The following is a 24,699-nucleotide window of genomic DNA, read 5'->3' as shown; positions in this document are numbered from 1 at the left end:
CAATTGCCAGCTTCGTTGTGGCATGTAACAACAGACCAGGTCATTTGGAAGTAAAAGATCTGCATTTATTGAGCACCTACTACTACCCACTACGTACTGTTTTGCTTAGAAGCTTTCTTTCCATGTATTATTTCAGAGTGTGTCCCACGTAAAATATGTCCATATTTCTTTCTACATTTATCACTAAATCATACTTTTAATAATTTTAAAAGACAGTGAATATTTATTTACAATGTATTTTATGTTTTCATAAAAAGAACTATTAACTGCTAGCTGTCATCCTTCAGGTTTTTGAAAGAGTTTATTCTTAGGTGCTCTTTTTAAATGGTTGAGAGTCCATCAGCATTTAAATTTTTGATCACTGAAGATAAACCTCAAAACAGTGATTAAAAAGATGTATCTTTGAAGGGTCTGTATCCTCTCTTCTTTTCTGGTAACTAGAATCTAATAATTAAAATCTCCTTTGTCATTTAAAGATGTTTTTTAAGGATTCTGGGTCAACATATATGTTGTGATTGTTGAACTGGTTTGTAGCTCTAGGTGGTGAAAAGGTCTAGATATGGAAAACGTGTTTTTTTTCTTGGAGAACTTTACTAAAAAATAAAAACCTTGGAATAAATAGGCAAACCTTGTTTCTCAAGACAAGATTCAATATTATAAAGGTTCAGGTCTTCCTAAAGTCATCTATGAATTCAGCATTGATTTCAGTCAAAACACGACAGAGTTTTTCTTGATGAACTTGGTAAGCTGATACTGGAATCTGTCTGGAAGGGAACATGTGGAAGAATTGCCGGGAAGTTTGAAAAGACCAGTGGAGAGAGGGTGTAGAATCACAATGTAAGAGGAACCGAAGAAGGCTCATGCTATGTGGAAATTTAGCCTTTTCAAATAAGTAGGGAAGAGTGGACAATTGAGTTAATGACATTGCAATACTTAGTGTTCCATTCACGGAAAAAAAAAAATGGTTAGATCCCTACTTTTGCTATACAAAAAAATAAATTCTGAATGGATTAAAAGGCTAAATATAAATTATATGTGAGCTGCAAACTAGGCTTTAAAAATAGTGTACATAATTTTTTTTATTTTTTACAATTCCTGGGAAAGGAAATAAGATATAAAACTTGGAAATGTAAAGAAATGATTGATAAATTTGACTACATAAAATCTTAAATGTCATAGAAACAAAAAACACCAAATTAAAGCAATGCTAACAAGCAGTGGCTGGGTCAGAATCTGTGTACGTAAAAGTAAAAAGATTGTACTTAGGTTATACACAGTGTTTGATTTTCAGTAAGAAAACAGCAAATTAGTCAGCAGGAAAATGGTCAAGGGATTTAAACAGGATGAATGACAAGATTTCCAGTCTCTGTTAATGTGGAGAAGACAAATTAAAGCAGTGAAATATGTTTTACCTATCAGGTATGTAAAAATTAAAAGCCTTGTGAATGCTCATTGTTGTAGAGGTGTGGGTGACAAATTGGTGGGTGCATAAATTGGTAGTCTTTTGGAGGGCAGGGAAGCTCAGTGGGAGCCTAAACCTTTCAGGCCAGTGATTTCACTTTTAAGCTCTGTCTTAGCATTATTCTTGCACAAGTATTAAGGGATACTTGTTCAGAGGTCTTTAGTGAAGTATTGTTTATGAGAACTAGGAAATAACCTAAATGTCCCTCAGTATATACATGAAATAAACGAGAAAGCATCTATATAAGAAATAGGATGTTTAGTAAAAAAGAATGCCATAGATTTCTGTGTAACTTTATTTCCTAGAAAAATCTCCAATATATATTAAATTAAGAAAAAAAGAATAAGAAACAACTTCTAGGACAATGTATATGGTTTAGAAACTCCCTAAACCCTCAGTAGATGTAAATATGCAAGTGCCTAGAGAAAGGTTTGGAAGAGTACGTGCTATTAGACTGACCGCAGTGCTTACTGCTGGGGAGAGGTTGGATTTAGGGAAAAGAGGGGAAGAAAGGACTTGTTTATTTTAAATCTGCATCCTTTGAATGTTTGAAACATTTTACAGGAATATGTCCATGCATTATGTGTATGATTATATAGTTCAAAAACACATACAAGCAAAACAAAACTGAGGGTACCAGAGTACTTTCTCAGGTTTTTGTTTGAAATGTCCCATTATTTTTACTCAAGCTGTAAGATAGTGGCTGTTCTTACATGTGTAAAATAATACTGAGGAGTACAATAGACACTGACAGCATTACCTTAGTGGGCAGGGGAGAACCTTGTATGAGTTACTCCATATATTTATGTATTATTTAAACTTTTTTTTTCAGTGAGCACACATTTTTTTATTACTTAAAAAATTTAAGATTAAAGGACCTTCTTTATTATGCACCTTTTCCCTTATTTGTATAACCTTTAGTTATCAGGCAAGGAGGGCATATGGGGGGAGTGAGACCTGTCAGGCAGTGAGGGTCCCTGGATCTCCAGAGACTCAGCCCATCCGTGCTTTGCTCCAAGCTTCTTTATGAGAGCCAAGTTCCTGAGGGTCGCAGCCCCGGTGCCCTCTGCTCCGTCCCCCCACCACCACCTCCCTGCTCCCACCACCGCCTAGGGGTACCTGGGCTCCACTGCAGAGCAGAGGGCACTGTGGCACTTTGTTTAAGCGATAAAAGCAATATGTGCTGGAGCCCTCCAACAGTCAGCCCTTGAGGAGCTCCTGCTCACACTTATCACGCCTGTCTCCCGTCTCATTCTCCTCTTAGGACGTTTACAAGCCCCTTCGGAAATACAAACGCCAGCAAGGAGCAGAGGAGCTGCTTGATGAGGAATCTCGGATCCATGCCACACTTTTGGAATATGGCAGGTAATGAATGGGCCCGGTTGAGGTCTCTGTTTTATGAACTCCTTTAAAAGAGAAACTAATTTTAAAAGAGAAACTAATTTAAATTGCTTCATTTGGATTAACTTGATTGCTTTTATCCAACTGAGTTGAGTGTTTTGGGCCAGTTTTCCAACATCAACGACTTTTCCCTCTGGAATGGAATTAAACTAAGTTTCTATGCATAGCTTCCATCAAAGTGTTCGGGGCCTGACCTTTGAAATTTCTCCCTGAAAATGTGTGTGTAGCTGCTCTTTAGCCTGCCTACCATGCTCAGCCATTTGTTAAAATCTTCAGTCATCTAATGAATTGAAAGCAGCTATGGCAATTTTATTCTAAAGGTTAAAAAAATAATTTTGGATTCCTGTAAGGATTGTCCCAACTAGGAAAATGAAGTCTGAAGTAGTTTTCTCACTTCTTAAAGAAATCTCTAGTTTTTGAAACATAATTCTTAGTTTGTATCCTCAGTTTTTACTCTAATTGACAAGGACATGCTTGAATGTTTTGGTTGACACTGGGCATTCACCTTCGTTTACGTCCTGCATTTTCTACTTAGGATAACTGATTCCTTGATGTGAGTATGTCGCTCTGGGCTTCCTTGTGTCCTGGCCATGGTTGCTGTGTGCTGCTGTGCTCAAAACCAGCCCTTCTGGGTGGGTGGGCCTGATGGCACTACCACTAACATCTTCCTGAGTAGGCGTCTGATGGATTCACCCACCAGGGAACTGGAGAGAGCCAGGAGAAAAATAGGTTTAGTCTCGTTTTCAAGTGGAATTGCCACTACCGCTTTTTTTTTTTTCCTGAGGGGCTACTACGGGGTCAGGTCCTTCCTTCCTTCCTAAGAGTAAGCACTAGTCTTTGTAAAAAGAAGTCAAGTTAGCTCTGGCCCTCAATCAGGCTACCCCCACAGCTCGAAAGTTGCTGCTGTGAATGGAACACTTCCTCTCAATCTGGCACTGCTGGGATCAGCTGTATAATTTGCAGATCCCTTTGTGAAATTACTAAGAAGTTCAAGACAGGGATGACAACCATTGTAGGGCCCTTCTGAGCATGGGGTGCTGTGCCACTGGGCAGGTGGCATGCCCAAAAGCTGGCCCTGGGCACCATGATGGCATCTTGCCAACCTAGCCCCTGCTGCAGATGGGCAGGTGAGACCAGGCAAGTCTGGGCAGCTTAGCTGGAGAGATGGTATCTGTCATATCCCTTAATCTAAAGCTGAAGATAACAGCGGGGACTATAAATTTACTTCTAAGCACTGCCTTTGTTGCATCCCTAAAGTTTTGATAAGTTGTTTTCTCTTTTTCATTTGTCTCAAGATATTTACTGATTTTTCTTGCAATATCTTCTTTGACCCACTGATTGTTTGAGTATATTGTATAACCTCCATGTATTTGTAAATTTTCCAGTTTCTGTTAATATTTCCAGCTTCATTCCATTATGATCAGAGAAAGTACTTTGTATAATTTCAGTCTTTTTTAATTTATTGAGATCTGTTTTGTGACCCAGCATCTGGTCTATCCTGGAGAATGATCCATGCACACTTGAGAAGAATGTATGTCTTGTTCTTTTGGAGTGCAGTGTTTTGTATATATCTGTTAGGTCTAATTCATTTATCATATTATTCAAGTTCTTTGTTTTCTTATTGATTTTCTGCATAAATGTTCTATCTATTAATGGGGGGTGATATATTGAAATCTCCAGCTTATTCTTGTAGAGACGTCTATCTCCCTTTAGTTTTCTGGGTTCACTTCGAGTATTTTGGGGCACCCTGGTTAGGCGCATAGATAATTATGATTATTATTTCTTCTTTGTGGATTTCTCCTTTTATTATATAGTGTCCTTCTTTGTCTCTTATAACAGTTTTGTACTTCAAGTCTGTTTTGTCCGATATTTATATAGCTACCCCAGCTCTTGTTGGTTTCTGTTTGGATGAGATATCTTTTGCTAACCTTTCACTTTCAACCTATTTGTGTGTTTTGGTCTAAGGTGAGTCTCTTATAGACAGTATACAGGTAGATCATATTTTTTATCCATTCTGCCAATCTGTGCCTTTTGACTATAAAGTTTAATCCACTGACATTCAATGCTATTACTATAAAAGCAGTGCTTCAACTATTTTATCCTTTGGTTTTTATATGTGATATCTTGATTTTATCTTTCTACCCTCTAGTTACCTTTACTCATTCTTTATTTCTACATTCTCCCCCAGGCTTCTCCCACTGGTATTTTCCTTTCAGCCTACAGAATTCCCTTTAGTATTTCTTGTAAGACATGACTCTGGTTGAAAAACTCTCCCAGTCTCTGTTTATCTATGAATATTTTAAACTCGACCTCATTTTTGAAGAACATTTTTTTCAGATACAGAATTCTTAGATGGCAGTTTTTCTCCTTCAGTGCCTGAAATATTTCATTTCATTGTCTTCTCACTTCCATGGTTTCTAGTAAGAAATTGGTACTTCTTGTGGTTTGCTTGTATGTGATGAATCATTTTTTTCTTGCTGGTTTTAGAATTCTCTCTTTATCTTTGGCATTTGACATGCTCATTAGTATGTGTCTTGGAGTAGATCCATTAGGATTTGTTTATTCTGTTTGGAGTACACTGTGCTTCTTGGACATGTATATTTAGGTTTTTTACTGTAAGAGTTGGGTAATTTTCAGCCATTTTTTCCTCAAGTATTCTTTCTGTCCCTATTCCCTTCTCTTCTCTGGGACACCCATGACAGGTATGTTTGTGTGCCTCATGTTGTTATTCAGTTTTCGAAGAGAATTTTTTCCATTCTTTTATCTGTCTTTTCTTCTATCTGAACAGTTTTGGACGCCCTGTCTTCTAGTTTGCTGATTCTTTCTTCTGCTTATTCATATCTGCTGTTGTGTGCCTCTGGTGTATTTTTAATCTCTTCTGTTGTGTCTTTTATTCCCGTAAGTTTGTTATTTTTCTTCGCATGCTTTTAAATTCTTTTTTATGCTCATCCAGTGCCTTCTTAACTATCCTTTATCTCTTTAGCCATATTTTTCTTCATCTCCTTGAATTGATTTAAACAATTTGTTTTGAACATCTTTGATTTGTTGTTCCAACTTCTGTGTCTCCTCCAACTTTTAAATTTCTTCCTTTAATTGAGCAATATCTTCCTGTTTATTAATATGTCTTTTAAATTCTTATTGATATCTAGGGATCTGATTATCTTGATGAGTCTTACTGTCATGGCTATTTTCTCTCTCCTTCCTGGGTTTTACTGTCAATTGGCTTTGAGTTAAGGCTCTTCTTTGACACTTGGCTCAACTTATTCTAGGTTTTTAGAATTGCTCTGTTTAGCTGATCAAAACATGGCCGATGGCACATGAAGGGGGTACATGCCATTTCCACAGGGCTCTGGGTAGAACATCAGAAGAGACACCTTAAAGCCTTTTTGTCAGCTCATTGAAGCTCCGCTTTCCTGGCCTTCCCAGCAGATGGTACTCTTCTGGAAATGATTTCCTAGCCCTAAGGAGGGAGTATCTTTTTAGAACCTCCAGGGGCTCCATTCCTGACTGGTGCAGTGTTAAAACAGTATCTGTATGGAACCCTGTCCGGGGCAGACTGAACCAGGATTCAGAGCTGGGTCCCAGTGTTCCAGAATCACCAGTCAGATGCCATGCTAGCATTCAGCTTTGCTGCCCACCCCCCACCTCAAATGAATGCCTTGTCCCCGCCCCCCGCCACCTTCTTCTGCAGCAGCCAGCCGCAGACTGTGCTGAGGCTGCTTGCCTCGAGGGTGGGGGATGACTGTAGGCCACTGCTGTGGTGTGATTCATTTACAGTTTTTTGCTGCAGCTTCTCTGTCTCTCTGTCCCAGTCTTTTCTGGATGCTGAACAGTGCTCCCCTGGACTCTGGAGTCCCCAAACCATTGTTTTAGTCATTTTCTGTGTTTCCACTAGGTGGTTTGAAGCAGTGTGTCCTTTGCTCTCTTCACCATCTTCCCTGGAAGTTCTCTCTCTTCTCTCTTTTTGATAAAAGGGAAAATATTCTGACTTCTTTTTTTGTTTGTTTTTCTCTCTCTTTTTTTAAAAATACCAAAAAACACCAAACGCAAACGTTCATAACTTTTGATCATTCCGTTCTACATATATAATCAGTAATCACGATACCATCACATAGTTGCATATTCATCATCATGATCATGTCTTGGAACATTTGCATCTATTCAGAAAAAGAAATAAAAAGAAAACAGGAAAAAATGCATACATACCATACCCCCCACCCCTCCCCCTCACCGATCACCAGCATTTCACTCTAAGTTTATTTTAACATTTGTTCCCCCTATTATTGATGTTTATTCCATATGTTTTACTCAATATTCTGGCTTCTTGAGCAAGAGTATTGAAAACTGTTTCTCTTTTGGATCAAGAGTCCCTCATCAGACTAGGCCCACAGAGCCCTGTGGCTTTGACATCTGCATTCCAGCTACTTCCGCTTTTATGACTGTCCGTTGCTCTAATAAAGCTGCACTTTGAGCCTGGTCAGCCTTGCTAAACATCTTCAGGACTGTGTACCTATTAAAAACATGTCTATTCATATATGGTAATGGAAAGACAAGACTCATAGTTTTAATTTTAGACCTAAATAAATTTCCAACCCTATAATATTTCACCTTTATTATGGGTTCAGTCAACTTTTAGGGGCTGACATAGCATCTGACAACTCTGTAAAACTGCCATTGTAGGAAATGCATTTTATGTATTTATGGTGTATTTGACTTGCATGCAGAATTTTGGAATACAGCCACTAGAATCTTGGAAGGAGCCTGTTGCACACTATAGGAGGCTTAATTTTGAGTTGCCTTGAAGTCTTTCCCTAGTTAGTAAATGAAATATGACATGTCTTTCTCGATCTCTTTGTGTTCCCCTATAATGGAAAGGCCTATGAAATGCTCATAAAAGGCATTTAAATAATTCTTGTTGAATGAACAAAGAACAGAGCTCAGAGTCCTTTGTATTTAGGGTTTTTTTTTAATGTTCCCATTTGTTCCAGATTCTAGAGAGTTAGATACCTGTCATAATTTGGACTGGGGTGATTATTCTTGAAGGTTAGTTTTTGCTAGGACAGTGATGCCCAGTAGGATGCCTACTAGCAGCATGTGCTTCTTTTTTTGAGGGGGGTGGCAAGGGAGTTACATGAGCTGGGAATCGAACTTGGGTCTCCTGCATGGCACGCAAGACTTCTACCACCAAACCACCAGTGCATGTGGTTCTTGAGCACTTGAAATGTGACTAGTGCTTCTCAGGGACAGAATTTTGATTAATTTAAATATAAATTTAATGCTAATGCTAATGCTTTATTCAAACATTCAAGTGTGTTTGGAACAACTTCGGTATTTGAATCTACAAACTTTATCTTGTGGCTCTCGTTTTATTCCCTTTGGACATCCTCAATGCTGAAGATGAGGTCCTAGGTCTGGTGGCTAGGGAAGTAAACTGGTTGGTAAAAGGGCCAGTGCCTTGTTGGAGCTGACAGAAGGCTGAAAAAGGGGCAGCAGAAATGAATTGAAGCCTGTTGCATTGCAAATCATAGACAGCACTGGAAAGGCAAGAGGAAAGGGGCATAGAGTAGCAAGCTGTCAGGGAAGCACGAGAGGGAAGTAAATGCTTTTGTAGTGGAAATGACTTAAAGCATCCTCTGCGATCTGTCCGGAGAAGATGGCGGCTTAGTAAGACGCGCAGGTCTTAGTTCCTCCTCCAGAAAAGCAACTAAAGAAACAAAAACAATACGAAACAGCTCCCGGAGTCACGACAGAGACCAAAAAGACAGCGTACCCCATTCTGGAACAGCTGAACGGGCAGGGAGAATCTGCTGCGGTGAGCTACCCGAGGGGCGCGCGTTTCCCGGCCGGGGCGGCTGGCGACTGGGGTCCCCTCCACGCACGTGGCTCCCCGGTCTGACTGGGAACGTTGGATAGCGGGGCCGTCCCGTCAAGCTTGGCGTTTCGGGCCAGCTGGGCAATTAGAACCGGCACTCTCCCAAGCTGCGGCGGCCAGCGACCCCCACCTCCACGCGCGGTTTCCCGGGCCGACTGCCGTGCAGACAGACGAGCGCCACGAGCGCCACCTACTGGGCAGGAAAAGAAAAACAGAGCCCAGAGATTTCACAGAAAAAGCTTTCAACCAGCTGGGTCCCACACCCAGGGAAATCTGATCAAATGCCCAGACACCAGCAGAAAATAATGGATGACGCTCGGAAAATTGAAGATATGGCCCAGTCAAAGGAACAAACCAATAGTTCAAATGAGATACAGGAGCTGAGACAACTAATGCTGAATATACGAACAGAAATGGAAAAATTCTTCAAAAACCAAATCAATAAATTGAGGGAGGACATGAAGAAGACATGGGCTGAACAAAAAGAAGAAATAGAAAATCTGAAAAAACAAATCACAGAACTTATGGGAGTGAAGGACAAAGAAGAAAAAATGGAAAAAACAATGGATACCTACAATGGTAGATCTAAAGAGACAGAAGCTACAATTAGTGAACTGGAGGATGGAACATCTGAATTCCAAAAAGAAACAGAAACTATAGGGAAAAGAATGGAAAAACTTGAGCAGGGGATCAGGGAACTGAATGACAATATGAAGCGCACAAATATACGTGTTGTGGGCGTCCCAGAAGGAGAAGAGAAGGGAAAAGGAGGAGAAAAACTAATGGAAGAAATTATCACTGAAAATTTCCCAAGTCTTATGAAAGACCTAAATTTACAGATCCAAGAAGTGCAGCGCACCCCAAAGAGAATAGACCCAAATAGGCGTTCTCCAAGACACTTACTAGTTAGAATGTCAGAGGTCAAAGAGAAAGAGAGGATCTTGAAAGCAGCAAGAGAAAAACAATCTGTCACATACAAGGGAAACCCAATAAGACTATGTGTAGATTTCTCAGCAGAAACCATGGAAGCTAGAAGACAGTGGGATGATATATTTAAATTACTAAAAGAGAAAAACTGCCAACCAAGACTCCTATATCCAGCAAAATTGTCCTTCAAAAATGAAGGAGAAATTAAAACATTTATAGACAAAAAGTCACTGAGAGAATTTGTGACCAAGAGACCAGCTCTGCAAGAAATACTAAAGGGAGCACTAGAGTCAGATATGAAAAGACAGAAGAGAGAGGTATGGAGTAAAGTGTAGAAAGAAGGAAAATCAGATATGATATATATAATACAAAAGCCAAAATGGTAGAGGAAAATATTATCCAAACAGTAATAATACTAAAAGTTAATGGACTGAATTTCCCAATCAAAAGACATAGAATGGCAGAATGGATTACGACCCAGCAATACCACTGCTAGGTATCTACTCAAGGGACTTAATGGCAAAGACACAGACGGACATTTGCACACCAGTGTTTATAGCAGCATTATCTACAATTGCAAAGAGATGGAAACAGCCAAAATGTTCATCAACAGACGAGTGGCTAAACAAACTGTGGCGTATACCTACGATGGAATATTATGCAGCTTTAAGACAGACTAAACTTATGAAGCATGTAATAACATGGATGGACCTAGAGAACATTATGCTGAGTGAGTCTAGCCCAAAACTAAAGGACAAATACTGTAAGGTCCCACTGATGTGAACCGACATTTGAGAATCAGCTTGGAATGTATCATTGGTAACAGAGACCAGCAGGAGTTAGAAACAGGGTAAGATAATGGGTAATTGGAGCTGAAGGGATACAGACTGTGCAACAGGACTAGATACAAAAACTCAAAAATGGACAGCACAATAATACCTAAGTGTAATGTAACTATGTTGGGACACTGAATGAAGCTGCACCTGAAATATGGTTTTTTGTTTGTTTGTGTGTTTGTATCTTTTGTTTTTGTTTTTTTTCTTTTTCCTTTTTATATATATATATATATATATTATTAGTATTATTTTAATTCTCTTCTCTATATTAACATTCTATATTTTTTTCTGCTGTTTTGCTAGTTCTTTTCCTAAATCGATGCAAATGTACTAAGAAATGATGATCATACATCTATGTGATGATACTAAGAATTACTGAGTGCATTTGTAGAATGGAATGATTTCTAAATGTTGTGTTAATTTCTTTTCTTTTTTTTGATTAATAAAAAAATTAAAAAAAAAAAAAAAAAGCATCCTCTGCCCTTTGTGAGGTCAGATAAGCAGCAAAGGGATATCACATTCTCCTGTGAAGATCAAACAACATGGAGGAGATTCTTGGATACCAGGACCCAGGAGCACACAAGGCAGTGGGATGAGGGGCCACTCTTATTTGTCATGGCAGCCTTGCTACCATATCACGTGGAGGAGGCTGTTCAGAAAATAAATTGGACTCTTCATTCATCCAGCAAACACTTACTAAGTGCCTTCTATGTGCCAGGCACCGTACTAGCGACAGGAAATGCAAAGGTGAATGAAGCTGTACACCTGTGTTCATAGCAGTACTATTCATAATAGCCACAAGGTAGAAACAACCCGTGTCCATGAACAGAGAAATAGATAAAGTGTGATATAACCATACAATGGAATGCTCTTCAGCCATAAAGAGAAGTGAGATTCTGATACATGCTACAACATGGTTGAACCTTGAAAACATTATGCTAAGTGAAAGAAGCCAGTTACAAAGGGCCAAACATTGTATCATTCCATTTGTATGAAATAGTCAGCATAGTTAAATCCATAGAGACAGAGTTAATTAGTGTTTGCCAGGGGCTGTGGGGAGAGGGGAATGAAAACTATTTGCTAAGAGGTACAGAGCTTCTTTTCAAGGTGCTAGAAATTCTCTGGGATTAGATAGTCAGGATGGCTATACAGTGTAGTGAATATACTAAAAACTGAAGTGTATGCTTTTAAATGGTCAAATTTATGTCTTGTGAGTTATCTCTCAATAAAAATAATATAAAAAAAGTGAATAAGAAAATTCCTTCCCCTCAAGGAGCTCAGAGACAGATTTAGATGCTTACATATAGCAGAAAATTACTGTGCCCTTGGATGAGTGTGGTGGTGAGTGTGAACACAGAAGCACAGATACGGGTGCCTAGCTAGCTTCTGGGTGATCAGGTGATCATCCCAGAGCCTTTATCTTTAAGGACGAGTGGGGGGACCTGGGAATCTAGTCACTCAAATTTAGTTATTTACTGCTTTATCTAGAGAATCCAGGAAATCCCAGGACCTTTGATAAGGGCTATCTGCTACCCTCAGGTCTCCACTGACTGAAAGCCTGGAAAAGGAAAGAGCACGTGGGATTCTAGGGTACTTCTAAGAGTGGGCAACTTTCCTGAGACTTTCTGTGGGTTAGGGTTCCTTGGTTGAGAATACAATACACCCAGCTAGTTTCAGCTGGAAGGGATTGTTACAAGGATCAGTGGGAAGGCCTGTGAGACAGAATCTAGGCTGAGCCAGGGTCAGCTCTGAGCCGTGCATCAAAACCGGGTCTCCAAAGATGCTGCTCCCACTGCTGCCACCAGGGAGCTCATGGGCTGTGGAACTGGGAGACCCGTGCTACAGCTGCTGGCGAGGCAGCCACACCACTTTTGCCAAAATCAGTACACTGTTGTGATGGCAGCTGACCTGAGAACTGGGTTTCTTCTGCCGTGGTCCAGACCATCACAACATGTCCTTCATGTCCTCCCTCCCTCCCTTCTCATACAGCTGTTCTGCATTCAAAACTCAAAAAAATATGTCTGACTTGGGGAACGTAAATAGCATTCTCCTAGCTGCAAGGAAGTATGGAAAATAGGGTACTTTGCTTTTCAAGACTGCGGTGTTAGGAAGAGGCCATAGGAGAGTAGGATAGATGTTGATTGAGCTACTTCACAGAGTCTGCCATAAGGCCCTTATTTGGATATTGCAGTGGTATCCAAAATTTAGCTGTGGTCTCTTGCACTCTGGGCGTGTAGATGTATGCCTGAAGGAAGGGCACCCCACTGAGTAAATTGAAGGTAGAGTGCCCAGCAGTGACTTTTAAGTCTCTCCAGTTATTTGACAACCTGTTGTAGGTCAGACAATCCTTTTGGCTTCTTAATCTCTGTAGGGTTTTTCATTTTTTCCTACTTATGCTTACTTTATTCATTCGGCGAACAGTGGAAAATATAAAAGTATGGGTCATTGCCCTCAAAGAGAAGGAACGAACATGCAGACGGGCAGTTGGGCACGTCTGCCACCTGGGAGGAGGCGGCATATACAGTATCTGTGCGGCATATACAGTATCTTGGGTCAAGCTTCCAAGAGTAGGCAGCTTCCTGAGGGACCAGTGGTGAAATGAGGGATACAAGAACAGTGCTGAGCTGCCTGTTCAGGGGACCATGGAACATGAGCATGTGAGGTATGCTGCTGGAAGCGAAGCTCAGTGGGTGTAGGGTAGGCCACGGAAGGGAGGCCCTAAGTGCCGAAGGACCCTTCTTTCTCCTGGGGAAGAAGCCTGCCATTGATGCATGTGGATCAGGCCAGGGCAAAGTTGGATAATGAATGGGGAGGAAGACTGGGAGTGGAGTGAGGTTGGAGGCTGCCACCGGTGAGAGGCCAGCAGGCTGACGCAGCCTGCGAGGAATGGTGAAAGCCCAAGCAGAATGGCTTCTTCGCGCTTCTCTTAATGTTTGTGTGTGACTGTTTCCTTACAGACTATCTAAAGGTAAGTAAGGCTGGGTGTCTTTGCATTATGCTTTTTTTTTTTTTATGTTAAATGGTTTTTGTATTGTTATGCTAGCTTTTTTTAAAGTGTAGATTAATTAAAACCAAAATAAACTAATTTAAACTGATGTGCTTTTGTGTGTTCCTTTGAACTTAAGCAACTTCACAGCATAATTGACATCATGCTTGGGTTGTGTTTGAGGATGAAAAAAATGTGCTAGACTTGGAATTTTGAATATACCACTAGAGAGCATGGTTGGCTGGAGCAAACACATCTGTGTTTGTTTATACAGGTAGTTTTAAGGCTTTTATCTTAAACTGTGGATCTGAAATGTAGTTCCCAGTTCAGAGGGTAATGATTGCACTTAGTTGCACACAGTCTGGGAATTCCCATTGATGGTGTTTATATAGCAACTAGGGCGTTTGGCACTTTATTCAAAAAAGCATTGGAATATGTTTGTGATTTAGACACTTAAAAATTTTCCTAAGTCATCAGATAGCCTAAATTCTCTTTGGTGCTTTTCATATGAAAATCCAACCAAAATGCATTTAACAGAATTTATTGTGATTTCTGCATAGTAATTGAACTTCATTTTTTGTGGCCTACAGGAGATATGGACTTAGCCACCAGAGCAAAACAGAGACGGTAAGAAAAACATAGAAAAGGGGAGAGGATGTTTGAGAGGCAGAAGTGATCCCCTTTGACTCTTTCTGATAGCAGCTCCCTGGCAGCCCTCGAGGGGTAGGACAGGAGGGCTGTTGCCAGCCGGGCTCTGTTTCCTGGGCAAGCTGAGACTACACAGAGATGCCTTTACCCACCACATCTCTCTCCCAGCCTCTTAAGCCGGTTGCCTCTGCAGGCTAGGGAGCTGAAGGATGGTGAGAACCAGCCTCATCCAGGGGCTGAAAGTGAGGGGTGGTGAAAGTTACAGCCCCAGGATCAATCCTTTGGGATCCAGTAGGCTCTAAAAGTATGCAGATGAAATGCACTGCCAGGGGCCCTGAGCATCCTCAACTGGAGAGAGACTAGGCAGGTGTGAACAGAATAACAGCAGCGAGATGGAGCAGAACTGTACCTTATGGTGTCCCCCACAGCCTGGTGGGCGAAAGTCAGGTAAGTTCAGGAGAGGATTTCTGCCTTCACAAAGGAGTTAGAAAAATCTCTGTTCATGTATATATTTATGAATGATCCTTAATTGTTGGCAGCAGGGCAGGTATCTTGTAGTGCCAACCCCTTACTGTGTTCCAGGCCCTGTGGTAAAGACTCTGCTGGTATCCTTTCACTTACTTCTCTGGACAATTCTATGAAGAAGATTCTTATTTCTGTTTTTTTAGATCAAAAAGTTGAAGCTTAAAGAGGCTAAGTGACTTGTCTGAGGTCCCACAACTTCAAAAGTGCCATAATAGAACCTGAACCCAACTCTGACATCAAAGCCTGTGTTCTCAACCAGTGTTTCCCAAATCCTAAAGTGCCAACTAAAGTAACCAGTGGCCTCTTAGAAAGCAGAATGCTGCAGCTCGGGAACTATTAGTAATCTCTTTTCTCACTCCCCGCCCTACCACCAGATTTTCTTGAATGGGACAGCGCTCCTCCTCCTTCTCACCTGCCGTCCCACCACCTTCCAGATTCCCCATCCTTCAGTCCTTCATTCCCTCTGCTTCCAGAGGTAGTTGTTGTTTCAGCCATTGGGGACTGACGCCAGTGGGCCCAGAAGCATACCCATGGAGCCAGACTGACTGGTTTCAAATCCTAGCTCCTCCCTGTCTCTGTGTGACTTTGGACAGTTTACTTAATTGCTGTGCTAAGGTTCACAGAGTCTTTGAAATGGGAGGAGTAGTTGCACCTATCTCACGCAATTGTGAAGATTAGCACATAAAGGACTTAGAATGATCCAGCACATAGTAAACAGCTCATGAGCATTGGCTGTTTTCATTATTATTATTATTATTATTATTATTAGTCCATTGGCAGTTAGTTGTACACTGATTATATCCTCTTTTGTTATTTTTTCATTATGTATTTTTTTCCACATTTGTGTTTTCACCTTAACTAAAGGGTCATTTCCTCTGGATCAGTATGTTTACTGTTTTTGTGTGTGCCCATGTGACATCTGGTATGAAATAGTGTTTGATTTGTAGATCAATATTGATACGTAATTTAAGTCTGAAAAGAATGCCTATAGGTATAGGATGTATTCTGAAATGAGCAGTTTGATCCTGTGTAGGAAAATCATGAACTGGTCTTCAAGCTGGGCTTGTTTCCCTTTGTCAGATTGTCCCCTATAGATATGCCCAGCATTGAGGACTGAGGCTGTCTCCCATGGTCAGGTGCTGGCTTGTTACAGAACAGCATCCTAGAGTTGGGGTTGTCCATGGAGGGCAAGCCCAGCCCCGCCTCCCAACCCTGGAAGACCCTGATGCCCATGAAAGTCAGCCAGAGGATACCCAGTTGGCAGATGGCAGAGACGGAATGAGAATCAAGAACTCTAGACTTGCATCCCACTTTCGAAGATTAGTATTGACTCCAGGGTGTCTCTAGTATGGGGTGGCACATTTAGAGCCCAAGACTGGGTCCAGAATATGGAGCTTGGTCACCAAGTAGAACAGTTTAGATTTTATTCTCCAGATAGTGGTTCGTGCGCTGTTCTGACCACTTTCCACAGTAAGAATTCTACTTTTTATTTGTGACCCAGTACATGCGTGTGCACGCACACAGAGAAACTGAAGTCTCAAGAAACAGTACTTAATTCCCTTACTACTTGCAAAGTGTGTGGATATGATCTGTTGTTTTTATTTAGTGTATTTAGAGGCCTATCACACCTGCTAAATTATTTTCATGACCAATGAGTCTCACCTGGAAGTTTGAAAAAAGAGTTCTTCAGACAGTGATCTGTCCTCAAAGGTGTCAGAGCAGGGTCAAGGCCCAGTCAGAGTGAAAGGATAAGTCTTCTAAATGGGTATGCCTTGCTGGGACCCAGACAGTGAGCAGTTTGGCAATGGAGATAGGCATTCACCGGACACTGAGACCTGATCTGCTGAGGATGGATGTAGCTTAAGTGGGTCTGCAGGGTTTTTTATTCTCTCTCAGGGCTCTTTCCACTCACCAGATGTGTGTTTCATGCCTCTTTGCAATGTTGAACTTTCTTTGCTGAATCCTAGCCCGAGTGCTCAGTCATTTTTACATCTTCCCTTCTAGGCTGAGGACAAGAAAACAGCACTTCCTGCAGGGGTCCTAGCTACAGAAAAAGCTGATGCCTGTGAGGAGGATGAGCTTCGAGCTGCTGAAGAGGTATGTGGCCTGGGTAAGGCTGTCTGAAGTTTCTGTTTAAATCATTTAGGGAGAAATTCCACTTTCATCCCCAGCATTCCCAAAGTGGTCACCCGTATTCCATGGCCACCTGTTCAGAGCTAGCCTTCCATGCCTTTTCCCTTTTATCACCAGTCATAAGGCTTGTCATAAAATCAGATCAAGCAAAACAGTCCTTGGGTTTTTTGAGAAGACCCATTTAGGCATCTTGCTTAAAGGTAAAGTGGTCAGGTCTGCTCACTGCTGCGCCTCCTGCTCCTCTCTCAGCAGCGCATTCAGTCCCTGATGACCAAGATGACCGCCATGGCCAACGAGGAGGTGAGGAGGAGGCCATGGGGGCAGGGGGAGTGGAGGTGGGAGCTTGGGACCCTGCTCTACCCACCCAGGACATCACCTTCTCCAGGCCTTTTCTCAGTGCTCAGTACCTCCTGTCTCCTCTTTGGGGAAGTTGTGTGTACATGCATAGTGTCACCATCCATGGTAACGTCTGGGACGGGGAAACCCGAAGGACCCCTGTGAGAGTGGGATGGAGACGGTCAAACATGAGCCTCCCTGTGGGGACGAATCCCCGGGGCCCTGCCCCGCGACCTGCTTTCAGCCCCGCTTCTCTATAAACACACTCCATATCCATGTCAAAGGAGCCTTGAGTTCTGCTTCCTTTGTGCACGAAATAGGTAGAAAATGGAATCCTGCGTTGGTCTTCCCAGAGCTGAAAGCCTGTCCAAAAAGTTTAGCCAAGTGCTTTAACAGGATCATTTCCTTTTTTGGGCCAGGAAAGAACTGTGACCATAAATAGATATTTTAGGGTTTTAGGGTTTCTGAGATTCCCCCCCTCTCTTCCTCCCCCATTTGTACCTCTCTCCTGCCTGAGTCCTAGGCCCAGGTCCCCTGTCAGAAAGAGAGGCATTGGACTCAGGCAGGGAGCATGAAGAACCATTTCCAGGGTGTGAAGAGAAGCTGTCAGCCTGCTGAGTGACTTGGGCCATAGAGAGGTGGCTTAACGTTGTTCCTGAAAATTGTTTTCTGTCTTCCTTGTTGTGGAGAAAATGAGCAGAAACCAAATTATTTTTCCTTGGAAATGTTATTTATTTTGTGATAATACTCAGTGTGTTCAGCTTTTTCCAGTTCTGAGAAAGTCAAGCATGTCCTTGAGACCCTCCCCTGCCTGTGATTGCAGGGCCGGCTCACCGCAAGCTCCGTGGGCCAGATCGTGGGCCTGTGCTCTGCCGAGATCAAGCAGATTGTGTCTGAGTATGCTGAGAAGGTACGTGGGGGGCCAAGATGGTAAGTGGGATGCTGCCAAACTATGTGGGGAGCTGCCGAAGACCTTGCCTCAGGTGATGCCTCCAGGCTTTTTTCCTATATCTGCCCCTCACCCCCACCTGTGAGGGCCAGGCACCATTGTCAAAGCCTGATGAGCCCTGCTTTGCCACACATCAGCAGTCATCCATTTTCTAAATTAATTTTGTTCTGCAGTGCTTATTTTTCTATAAATATAAAGAGAAAACCCGTCTCTCAGAACGATTATCATATTTGATAGATTGGTGCTTGGGATACACACAGGCATTTTTCCTCCTCCAGAAGGCCTCTTATGACTTGGGTTCCATTTGGTAATGGGGCTTAGCAATGAAGTTTTGCCACTGATGAGATAAGCCCCATAACTCAGCCAAGCCCAAGGCAAAATTTCTTGTTCTACTTTATGAAAAAGGCACAGAATGAACAAATGCCTGCAAGTCATATTTCAGCATTAGATTTTATTTCCTACCCCCGTCCTAAGAATAGGCGGCAGGACCTTGAATATTTCAGGGAGACAGTGATTAATCATTTTGCACATAACTGATTCCAGTCTGGCTGAGATGTGGTATCAGTAAAATTAGATTTACAAGGCATTGTTTCATATCCTTCCCTCCCCAGCCATACTCAGTCTGCCTCTTAAAATGTTGATGTCTTTTGAAGCATCCAGCCTCACTTCCCTTTTCTCAGAAGTGTTAATGACACATTAGCTCTGCCCTGAACTCTGTGTGCATTTGTCTCCTCAAGGGATTGCACAGATGGTGTAGTGGGGGAAGCAGTGTCACCTGGGAGTTTGTGACAGCATTCGTCATGACAATAAGCAAAAGAGCTTGGAATGCCTGTGGGGTGGGATTCTCTTATTTCCCCTTTCCACTCCCTGAGGTAACATAGGTCCTCTAATCAAACTCTCATAGCATCCCAAGTGTCCTCTGTTTCAGTTTACCACCAAGGAAAGGTGACATTAGTCAAAATGTCATCTGGAATTTGACCAGAAAAGGCTTTAGATTATCCTCAAAGCTCCCCTATTAGTAACTTTGCCACAAAGTACAAATAAACTTAAAAGACATGAAAGTGCTGTCCTGGAAGGAGTGATTCATTAGTGTCCACCCTGCATTTTCCATATTTCCTTCTGGGTTTGTCTGTTTATACTGTGAGCTTCTTCTTCCTCCTTTTGTACAGTGATCTATACCCGACTCTGATGGCTTCTTTTGGATACTCCTATCCTGAACTGTTTTCTACCTCTATTCCATTATGCTAGAAAAGAATGAAACTAGAATGTTGGATTGGAGAGAATCAGTGCCCCATCGCTTTCTAAGTGCATATATAATTCAGTTTCTTATAGAGATTTGGTGATCGAGAGTTCATTGCTTGATCGTCTATGTTGTTTTCATTGAGTACATCATAACATTAAAATGATGGTTTTTAAAATTACATTGCCTTTAATGCTGTCCCCATATCACGATTATTTCATATTTGCATATTGTCTTTCAGTGTTTGTCCCTACATAGCTGGAATTATACATAGTTTGCGATCACATGTATGTCCAAAAGGAATAAAACAGAGCAGTGGTTAAAACAGGGCATTTTGAGTTGCATCTTGGCTCATATCTGTCTCCTCTGCTTCCCAGCTATGTGGCCTTGGTCAATTTATTTAACCTCTCTTAGCTTTAACATCTATAAAATGGAAATATTGCTCTCCTGTCAGTGGTTGTAAAGATTAAATGTGATGTGACCAAAAATATCTAATACAGTACTAGGCACCTTATAGCTGTTCAACCAGTGGCATCTTTTATTGGCATTTTTACCATCTTTATTATTATTATTTTATGATAGCATTAAATCCTAGACATTTTCCATGTTTCTAGCCCTAAATTACTTTAACGTTTAAGGTAATCTGTGTGTCGCCGCGGTAGCACGATCCCTGAAGCAAATCCCTATTGTTAGACTTTCAGGTTGTTTCCTACTGTTGGCCATCGTGGGTGACACTGCTGTGAAATATGATGATGGTTTCTGCTGAAAGCTTTCCTAGGAGTTGTACAATTGGTTTATGACTTCTGTGGTGTTGCTTTCAAATAAGTCATAACCATATAAATTCTGTCAGTGGTGAAGGGGCTTTCCAGGGTTGACAGCATCTCTAGCTTTGAGTATTTGTCTGACTTGCTACATAATTAGCTGTAAAATGGCACCTCTTTGGGCCACTGAGAGGATTGAAATGGTTCATGTTTTTATTTATATTTTTTCCTCCTTGGAAAATTGTTTGTTACATATTTGACTCTACTATCTTTGGATATGTGATGCTTTTTTTGGTAAATTTTAATAACGTCTCTACTCTAGATTTAAGTATTTTGTATCTTTAAGCCCAAGATACATATATTGGGCTTCATTTTTTATTGTATTTCATTTTATGCAAGGATTTGAATGCAAATCTGTCAGTCGTTTCCTTTGTTATTGTTTCCAAGTGAGAGGTTCATTGTTTTTCCATGGCTTTGATAAAGTTAGTCCCTTACACTTCAACTTATTTTATATTAAGGATGTTTAATTCTTTAACATGGATAGAGTTCATTTTTATCTAGTCTAAATATGGCTCTAATCTAGTTTTCTACTACTCTCCATTTGTTCTAATACCATTTATCAGATAATTTCCTTATGCTCATTTTGAGACCCTTTTTTGTATTTTATGTGTAGATTTAGCTGTAGATGGATTCTTTCTTGTTTCATTGGCTTGTATTTCTGTTTTTACAAACATTCCATAATAAAGCCATGTTTGTTTTGGGTTTGTTTATTCATTTTTGATAGTTTTGATTTTGATTGTTTTATTAGTGACTCCCAGGCAGACACCAAAGGAGCACACCTGCAGTTGAAGGAGTTGGGTTTATTGCTTGTTGTAGTGAGAAAGAGCACATGCCAGTGGGGCATCTAGGCGAGAGGGTGTTAGAAAGGACTCATTACAGGACTTGGGCTTATGTTAGTTGAATTTGGAGAAAGTTCAAGGAAGCGGGGCTTTACTGTGTCGGCTCCTGTAAGAAAGAAGAGCCTCTCTTAGTATGTCCTATCTCTGAGGCAGGGGTAATGACTCAAAGCTAAAGGTTTCTACAGATATTAGCTAGAATAGTGGGATGTTTTATCATTTTTGTGATTTGGACAGTTTTCATGTTTTTGTCTGTGTCCAGTAATCATTACTGAGTGGCTATCTCTCTCGATCCATCCCAGTCTCGGAATGGTCTTGTTTGACATTGGTGTTCTTTTAAATTGTTCAACACCAGACCGGGTGATGAGTACAGCCCACTCTCAGCAACACTGAGGCCTTGCTAATAGAACCAGGCTACCTCTGAAGGTAGGGGCTGCTTTTTTTCTTATTACTTTGTTGGTTTGTGTATTTAGTTATCTGTTGCTGCTTGACGGTGTTAAGCCACAGCATCTGACAGTTTCTTTGGGTCAGGAGTCAGGCACAGCTTACCAGGGTCCTCTCTGAGGCTCAGCTGAGGTAGGATCCCATCCAAGCTCATTTGGTTATTGGCAGAATTCAGTACCTTGTGACTTTGTTGGACCGAAGGCCCCAGTTCTTGCTCATTTCTCCTGGAAGCTGCCCTCAGTTCCTTGTCACATGAGACCTAGCACTGTCACTTATTCCATAAATGCCTGCAAGGGAGAGTAGATTACAGCCGTATACATAATTATGCAAATGTAATTTCATGCAGCCCGACACCTTTGTTGTATTCTGTTGGTTAAGAGCAAGCCCTAGGTCCCATCCACACTCCAGGGGAGGGAACTGCACAGAGGAGTGGAGGTAGGGCTCCTGGGGCCACCTGAGGGTCTATCTACCACAGTTTGTTTTTCTTTTTAATCTACTGCCATGAGTTAGGCTGAATCTGGCCACATCATCTAAAATCATGCCCCTTCCTTTAGGGTCTCAGTAATAAAATCCTAGGAAATAGAGATAGGAATGAGGAATGCTTAGGAGAGTTATAGGTTGTATTTCAGAGAAATTCAGGTTAAACTGAGATCATGTTGGACTTTTGCATAGTGAAGAAGAGGGACAGAATAACTCTTGGAGGATAAAACTGTGAAAATGATTTTGTGACCAAAGAATGAATTAAACAGCCTGCTTAGTGCAAGTGTTTGGAAAGCGGACAGACGTGTAGATGAGGTGGGGGAAAAAAATGAAAACAGACTTCTCTTTCATTTGTAAAGTTTGCAAGTTCTTATGACAGTGTAACACGATAAATAACCCATGTGTTTCACGGTAAGTCTCTGAGATATGTAACTCGATTAACACCATTCCTAGCAAGTAGCAGGAAAAGGGAGTGTCAGGAGCGTCCACATATATAACTGATGAGTGTTGGTCAGCTCTGGGCCAAGTAGTGCCACCTCCTTTGTTTCCAAAGGGTAACACCCTTCCCAGGATGTGCTAAAAGAGGCCCAACAGTGCTTTTTTTGTTGGCGTTTTAATAGGCTGACTGTATTGTAGCATTCATTTTTATAGGTAAGTGAAGTCTATTACTATGACTTGCAGAAAATTAAGGTCAGGAAAACACCTCTTTCCCACCCCCCATCCCAAGAGAGCCAGAAGAAAGGGAAGGAAGCTGAGCCCAGGGAAGTTCAGACTGGGTAAGATGCAGGGTCCCTAGAGGGGCAGGAAAGGACTCTCCTGATTGCCATGTACTAACCAGCTATACATTTTGACCACATTAATACTTAGCCTGCCAACTAAATCATCCGTGGCCAAAATAAACCCCCTAACATGGGATTTTAGAGCATTTTTTTAGATCCAGAGATATACAGTCTGTCTTTGGGCATCAGAAGGAATCTACCCTGGATGCCTTCTCTGTGCCATGTAGACTTAGTATACCATATTTCCTACAATTTTCAGAACAGTGCCACTTCTTGTAATCCTATGCCTCCCTCCATCACCCAGCTTACTGATACGCAATTGGATCTGTCTGTTAATGTGGATGTGGACCATGCTTTATTTAGTCTTCTCTGTAACCTCAGACCCTAGCCAAGGCTGGTGCTTGATACATAAGCATGTGATATTATAAACATTTTGCATATGAAAAAAACTGAAGGTCAAAGAAGTTAACTAACTTTCCTAAGACCAGATAGCTAAGAAGTTCCAGGTCTGAACACTGTCTGTCTGACTATGAAACTGTCTCCTTGACTGAGCGGTGCTTACTCAGGAAGAAGCAGGGGTGGTTCATTTGCCATCCTTAGGCTCTGCCTTCTCAACTGTTTGGCACTAGTGTCTTCTTAGACCCTCCTACCATCCAACTGCCTACTGGGCTAAGAGGAAATAAGAGGCCAGGTCATAATGGGAAACAAGTAGAAATGAAAATAGTGCAGCACAGGTACTCCCACATAATCCCACCTCAGCTTCTGAAAGCAAGAGACATTTCTGCTTGGACAGTCCATAGGACTTTTCATGTATCTGGAAAATACCACTTTAAAAGTTCTCATCCACCTCCAAAACAGCATGTAACATTCTAGTCAGAGGACTGTCAGCCTCTCCATCTTATTTCCATTAGTGAGAGTGTGGCTGATCAAGGGACCTATTTCTGGAAAGAATTTTTTTCTTTATAGGTTTTGGAAATTTTTCTTTTCAGCAATTAAGAAATTCTGACACCATTACTTTTGACCTTTTGATTGTGAGGACTGTCCTTTGACAGTCAAAAGCCTATGCTCTGTCTTGAAATTATATTTTTCAGGAGCACCTGGGGAGTCTTACCTTCTGGGGAAGACTGGATCTAACAGCAAAGTGACAGTGGTTAGGGTGTGGTTGAGAGACTTATGAAATAATACAGAAAAGTTTAGTTCCTCATTCTGCACTGGAGAATGAATGCAGACAATCACATGTGACTACAGTAGATTTTGTCCCTCTCTCCTATGATTGTTTTCATTCTTTATGATGCAGCAGCAGAGAGAACTGCCTTTTCAGATCTGTCACTCACTAACTTGGACTAAAGAAGTCTCTTGTAGCAAGTCATAGAAACCCCATCCAGCAGGCTGGTATAAGGAAAAAGGACCCTGTATCGGTGCTCAGAACTGAAATGTCTGCAAATGCAGGGCTTCCAGGGGCTGAAGCTGCCATGTCATATCTCTTCACCTGCTTCACATTGTCTCTGTGTGTTCTCACCTTGGAAGCCTGGCCACAGCCAGCTTCAATCTTGTGGCATCTTCCTGGCATCTGTCTTTAAAATCCTAAGGAAGAACTCTGCTCTGTTGGGCATAGCTCAGGTCACATGCTTCTCCTGTGACCATTCATTGTGGTCAGCAAGTGAGCTCTGTGATTGGCAGCCCTTATGGAACCACAGAGAGCAAGAGATGATGACTCTCCAGAGGAAGAGATTACTCAGCTAATCGAGGGAGGCTGGCTTGTGCCTCCATAGGGCCTCTGCTCATAGTGGGCCCTCAGGACATTTGTTTAATCATATCGAATGGACTAGACCCAAAGAATCACTTGTTAGTATATTGTCTGCCCCTTGGGGAAGTTGTCTTCTTGCCATTGTTAATGTGCCTTGGTGTTATAAACCCCTTGGCTGTTTTCAATTAGTATAATGAAGTCTTCTTAAAACATTCATAAAGAAAATTATAATACTATTGGGTATACTTTAAATGTTCAGTTTGTTGTTTTTTTCCAG

General features: G+C 41.5%; 1 protein-coding gene across 2 annotated transcripts in view; it reads left to right on the top strand.

Moving 5' to 3' along the window:
* The window catches only part of CCDC93 (CCC complex scaffolding subunit CCDC93), a 137,198-nt gene that overhangs the window by 59,656 nt on the left and 52,843 nt on the right, over positions 1–24,699 (top strand). Inside the window, exons 7-11 of one of the 2 annotated variants that reach the window (XM_077153542.1) lie at positions 2,727–2,827; positions 14,075–14,111; positions 16,662–16,754; positions 17,040–17,090; positions 17,950–18,036. In XM_077153542.1, the coding sequence (XP_077009657.1) occupies positions 2,727–2,827; positions 14,075–14,111; positions 16,662–16,754; positions 17,040–17,090; positions 17,950–18,036 (369 nt within the window). The remainder of the gene's footprint in view (positions 1–2,726; positions 2,828–14,074; positions 14,112–16,661; positions 16,755–17,039; positions 17,091–17,949; positions 18,037–24,699) is intronic. The other variant, XM_077153543.1, reaches the window with a different exon arrangement.

The sequence above is a fragment of the Tamandua tetradactyla genome, chromosome 3, assembly GCF_023851605.1.
Source record: "Tamandua tetradactyla isolate mTamTet1 chromosome 3, mTamTet1.pri, whole genome shotgun sequence".
Lineage (NCBI taxonomy): Eukaryota > Metazoa > Chordata > Mammalia > Pilosa > Myrmecophagidae > Tamandua > Tamandua tetradactyla.
Note: the sequence above shows the minus strand (reverse complement) of the source record. Positions and strands in the feature narration are given on the sequence as shown.